This window comes from Triplophysa rosa, linkage group LG5 (assembly GCF_024868665.1).
Source record: "Triplophysa rosa linkage group LG5, Trosa_1v2, whole genome shotgun sequence".
Taxonomy (NCBI): domain Eukaryota; kingdom Metazoa; phylum Chordata; class Actinopteri; order Cypriniformes; family Nemacheilidae; genus Triplophysa; species Triplophysa rosa.
In genome coordinates, this window is record NC_079894.1 from 14,118,885 (window position 1) to 14,124,831 (window position 5,947).

Here is a 5,947-nt window from a genome sequence, read left to right on the forward strand (position 1 = left end):
TCTCTAAGGAAGAATTGTTAGTCTCTAAGAAAATAATTACTGTATATGCAATTGTCTGCTCGGGATTACCATTATGTGCTCCATCTTTTGCTCTCATTAAGCTTAAAATACACCAGGCCATAGTTATTACTTTCAAATGAGCATTTTCTCATAACACATCTGTTGAATAACATTCCTGCAGAGGAATTTCAACACTGATCACCCATCAAATCTCATATTTCTCTTTACAGAAACACAAAGATAAAATTGCCTTGAAACATGCCATCTCCACAGCTGCCTCATTCATTAATGAAAATAAAAATAACGCGAGAACAGAATAAATGAGACAATAATAATAATGCTATCTACACAAAGATATGTCAATAGCTGCTATAATATGTACCTCCCACTAGAGGGAACATGTCCTCTCTCAGAATAAGATGTGTTTTATGAGAGAAAAAAGGATACCCAGATGGCAATAAATAACCATATTTAATGAGAACCATGAGAAACTCACAGTTAAGGAATGCACATTGATAGGATTGTGTTCTAAGGCCAGACAACGCTCCATGTTACACTGCTTGCTCGTGTCTGGATATCTTGCAAAAGCAATTTTCTGCCCTTTCCAGAAGACTACACTTGTCGGAAGCTCAGAGTGAGAAGCGTTTATTTGAGTTGCTTCTTTCACAGCAGTGCTTTCCTCTTCCACGTCTCCCCGACAGGTCCACACATGCACTCTCCTCACTCCTCTCCTCTCTTACCTTGTACAGCAATATATACTCTGCCTCAGGGGAGATCTGCAGGAGCAGCAGGAAATGTGGCCTAACGCACATGTGACTGGGCTGCTCTGCCATGCCCAGGTGCTCTAGAGACGGGGATGACAGAACTAAGGTGTAGCATTAGGTGTGACATATAGGGTTTAGATTCTGTCTGTAAGTAATTGTAGAATAATAGGCCTACTAATACTTGAGAGAGAGGTTAAATATATATTATATTATACGACTAAAATGATCAGTGAATGTTACCCAACATGGAATTGTCATGACCAGAAGTTGACAAACTTGTACTTTTGGCACACTGTAGGCTATAAGATTAGCAACCTCCATTTCCCTATTTTTGTTAACTAAATGTTCAGATTAACATGGTAGTCCATATTTAGGATGACAAACTCATATTTTTTGGCACACTGTAAATGAAGCATCGATTTTCCTATTTTTGTTAACTAAATGTTTAGGTCCATGTTTTGATTATACTGTTTTTAGTTTTTAACACTACAGAAATAGCCTAATATTTCGATCTAAGGTTTAATGCACGTTGCGTTAATATCACTGACGTTTATTTTACGAAATCCCTTCAAATAGCCTACCATCGATTTTATCTGCTCTCACACCGCCATCCACGTCCAAAGTCTTCCAAACTCCGTTTGCCGTGCTTTGCTACAAACTGTGGGTCATTTCGTTGATTGACTTCTCTTGCGTCCAATAGTTTAACGCAAAGCGTCAACTGTGGGACGTGACCGTCTGAGCAGCCAATCAGATGCGCTCGACTGCAAGAAGCCTCGTCATCAATGAGAATTTGAATGTAGGTTATGGTGAAGTATCCGAAATTCCCCTCCCCTCTATGTTCCCTGGCGAGGTTATGGCTTCTGCTTTGTTTAAATGCTACTCATCTCGAATAATTAAGCCACAACGTGTCTTTTAATTTCTAAATATGTTTTCTTTTTCACAAAGCCCAAGTTTAAAAGATGTAAATGCATATCTATAAAGCATATGGCGCCTTCGATTGGATCTTATTTGCGTGCATCGTGTGGTTAGCTGTTGGTAATGAAAATTAGACTAACAACCAAATGTAGCCTTTTTGTTCTTATAGGTATTGTGGAACTAAGAGCTACCTGTCCCGATAACGATTTCGCTTGGTCTGTGTATATGTTTTCTCAACCTCGTTTCTCAGAGGATAAAAATCGATCAAAAGAGCTGTTTTTGCGTTTACTCGCAGTGCTAAATTTAGCGCGAAATTCACGGAAAGGGGAGGAGCTGCATCTGGCATGAAAACACCGTTTCCCAAATACCGCCCTATTACCCCGTACGTGCTTATGAACGATTTTTTTTAGTGTCAGTGGCTCGAGCTCTTTGGCGTGTAAACTCCTGATCAAAGATGCGCGTAAGGTGTTTGAGGATCAGTAAGCAGTTCATTGACAGACCAAACGTGTTACGTGTTAACTAAGTCTTTCATTTAATTTGAAACAGTGGCACGACTTCTGATGTAAGAGTTGGCTTGTCGTATCAATTTATTTGTTGAGGAAACGTGGAATAACGCTGTACAGATATGTCCACTGTGAGAAAAGCGGAGGTTGGAGGTGTGTCTTCGTGGTCGGCTCGGCTCTGTTGAAATACCGGCTGGGGGTGTGTCCTTTTACGTTTAGAAATACTTTCCATTGTTCCACTCTAATGCCCTACAGCCACTCCTCCTCAGACCCTGCTGACCAATCAAAATGAGACGACTGCCTCCAAAACTCCGCCCATAAATCTATATTAAAGCCTCCTTCATCACATGCCGTCGGCATAAGAAAGCTTCATTACAATAGTGATTCTTGGAGGAGACAGGCGGATTACTTTGGCATTTTTCTACGTTCCTAATTTTATTGCCACACAATATTAACTATGGCAGATACGAAAGTTGATTCCGCGACAGAGATCTCCGCAAAGGTAAGAGATGCTTTAAGATGAACGAAATCTCATTCAAACCATTTCTCCGTTTCATTTGTCTCACACTTCAGATTTAATGTGAAAGCGTGGGTTATTTTTGGAGGTAGTTTAGCCGGAAAGAGCCGATTCTGAATTATGACGAATGCGGAGAACGAACGCGATGTAACCGTTCAAGTGATTTAAATGTACATTGTTTTAAATTGATACATTGTAATGACTTATTATAGCGCGTGCGGAATTCAAGCGCAGTTTCTCATTGTCCGGAATGTAACAGTCTACGCGCGCGGGTTCTTTGTTTATACAAGCGTGTCGGTTCTCCTTTGAACAGCGGCGGTGTGAGTCGAGGACGTTACCCGCTTTACCGTAATAAAGCCAGGTTGCTGAAGCGTATAATTCTTTCGCGTTGCGCTTCATATGTCTTCGGCATATTAAAGGTTACACAATTATACTCGTTTTTTCTGACTTAACATTTTATAGCCTAGGTACGTCCTTTAACAACTTCACAGTGCGTTGAGTTTTCGTTTAGCTACTGTACGTCTGTTCATTCATTACCGGTTAGTGTGTTGATAACAGACATTACGGCGGGATTGGGAATCGGTCGATGGTTTCGACGCTTAAAGTTTGCCGGTTTGTCTCCGTGGCTTCGAGTCAAACTAATTGTTCACAACTAATAGAAATATGAATCACTTGTACACCTGCTGGAATTTTGCGTACCAATTTATGATCATTTTGATTAAGTGCTGGTCGACTCGGCTTTTGACTACATGTCCGATAATGGATGTTTCTGATGCAGACGATACGCGGAACTCCGAATGACGCCGCAGTGCATCTGGTTTCAAATCTAAATGCTACATTTGTATAGTTTGTGGATAATTTTTGACTTGCCCGGAGTAAAGAAATGATGTATCTGAGATCCGAACGGTTTGATAAAAAAGACATTGTAGTGGCGATGCCGTGCAGACTTGTACTCCAGCGCCTTTTAAACCAATCACGGCAGATATACGCGCAGCGTTAGAATAATCTGTCACATTATGTCAGCGGCATGTTTGCGACGAGTTCATTTTTTCTATGTACGACGGCAACGTGGGCTCCTTGGTTTACTAGTTTGAAGACAGACGTCGGTGAAAATGTATGGGGGCGGTCCTAGTTGATGTGCTTTATAAACGGCTTAAGAGCTAAAGATTACATGAACGAATTAATGATAATGTTTCTAAGCGTAAAATACATTTAACTTGGTTGGGTAGGGTTTAAATGCACATGCGTTGAGGCGAAAGCAAAGAGCACATTTTTGCTTCAGTTTCTTATTTTTACTGCGACTGCGCGACCTAAATCCAGGTTAACTTGACGGCGGTGATGACGGGCGCACCGAACTCTGTCGTGTTCTGGGTAGGTGGATGGACGGTGAAAGCCATGCGTGCACTTCCTTTGTCTTAGTATAGTTCGGCATCAGCTCACTGACCCACAATGATCCCATGGTTTTTAAATATGTACTTGTTTGGTAGCATAAACATCCCGTTTGGGATCTGTCGTTTAAACGAGTGCGTAGACATTGAAATATGTTAATGCTTCTAAATCGTAAAAATTCAATATCCACATTAGCTGAATTGCACTAAAGTGTCAGATTACAAACGAGGCTACTCGATTAGAGGCGGGAGCAGGAGTCGTTGACGGACAGCAAAAGGCTTTGCTCCAGCCAATGAGGTGTCAATGTCAGAGGGTGTCATTAGAGGTGCAATTTAAACGTGTGCGCATAGGGGGCGTTTTGCTTACGTCAATCGTAATCTTCACTGACACTGCCTATTGGCCACAGATGGCTCCAATCTGATTAAGTTGAACGTTTCGGCACGTTGGTCAGTAAATGTTTACACAACTTAATATTTTTTCATCTTCCTTTTTTATAGGACCTGAAGGAAAAGAAGCTTATTGAGGAAAAGGAAAATGGAAAGGAGACAACTAATGGAAAGGTAAATTAATGTCTGGCCAATGTTCTTATCTCCTGAAGAATTGTATGCGTTTTATGTCATTAGAATTACGTTTTAATCCAAAATTTATGATCAGGAAAATGAAGAGAATGGAGAGCCAGAAATTGATGATGAGGAGGAAGATGAAGTAGATGAGGAAGACGAAGAGGAAGGAGAAGGTTGGCGAAAGTTTTTTTTCATACATTGCATAAGTGACAAAACTAAGATGTTTGAATAACAAAATTAATATGTTTGCATGGCTAATGATCCATCCCTGCAGGTGATGAGGATGAGGACGATGAGGAAGATGAGGATGAGCTAGGTGGAGGAACAAAACGAGCTGCAGAGGATGATGACGAAGATGATGAGGTATATGGTCATGAACAGTAAAGCCAAGTGATGCTTTTTATCTTGTTGTGTCATTAATAAAAGCAATGCACATTTAATAATGCATTTTTTTTCTCCGGTCAGGACGATGTTGACCCCAAGAAGCAGAAGACGGAAGATGATGATTAAAGGAGGATTTCATACTGCTGAGCAGGTGTAGATGCCTCTGCTTTAACGCAACCGTTTAAGCCAGTGGCATACAGGACTCAAATACATAAAACATGGTCATTTTCAAGTTTGTCAACCAACTGACCCCAATTCAAAATTTTCTAGAGGACCGACCACAACCCAGATTTGCAATGAAATACACAAGACAAGGATTTGTTTGTATTTTTATTTACATTTTATATTTTTGTACATATTGTGAAGAGATCAGTCACTTTATCATGATCTCCTGTGACCAAAACGGTGCTTCTTTATGAAATTTTACTTGTCTGACCATGTCTCGATGTTTCAACATAAGACAACATGTAAAGATTTACAGCCATTGAACTTTTGAGCATTCCAGTAAATTTTATGTATGATCTTTAGTTGTACCATAACTAGTTGTACCATCAACTAGTTTTGTATGGGAGGGATAGGCCAAAGAAAAGGAGTTTTGGATTCTTTTATTTTCTTTTGTCTACATTATTTGTTTTACCTTGGCCTGTTTGTTGTATGTGTGAAGTTTGTTGTTCAACAATAAACTTTTATTTTGTGAGTGATACCCAGTTTTTGTTTCGGACTTCTGTAAATTAGATGCCAAAACTTAACTTGGTTAAAATGAATTTTGTAAAGAGCAATACAGATGTAATGTCAGTACTTTAAACTATTGTATAATTCTTAGAATCTATTAACATTGATGAGCTGCTTCCATAAAGTCAATTCATTAAAAGTACATCTTTCCTTCCTTATTGCATTGATAAGAAGCTCTAT

General features: G+C 39.8%; 1 protein-coding gene across 1 annotated transcript; it reads left to right on the plus strand.

Annotated features, from left to right (window-relative positions):
- Positions 1 to 2,535: 2,535 nt before the first annotated feature.
- Positions 2,536 to 5,738, plus strand: ptmab (prothymosin alpha b). The gene is made up of 5 exons (XM_057335128.1): positions 2,536 to 2,684; positions 4,586 to 4,648; positions 4,743 to 4,824; positions 4,926 to 5,014; positions 5,117 to 5,738. Exons 1-5 carry the CDS (start codon positions 2,640 to 2,642, stop codon positions 5,159 to 5,161), a joined length of 324 nt encoding a protein of 107 aa, XP_057191111.1. The 5' UTR covers positions 2,536 to 2,639; the 3' UTR covers positions 5,162 to 5,738.
- Positions 5,739 to 5,947: the final 209 nt, after the last annotated feature.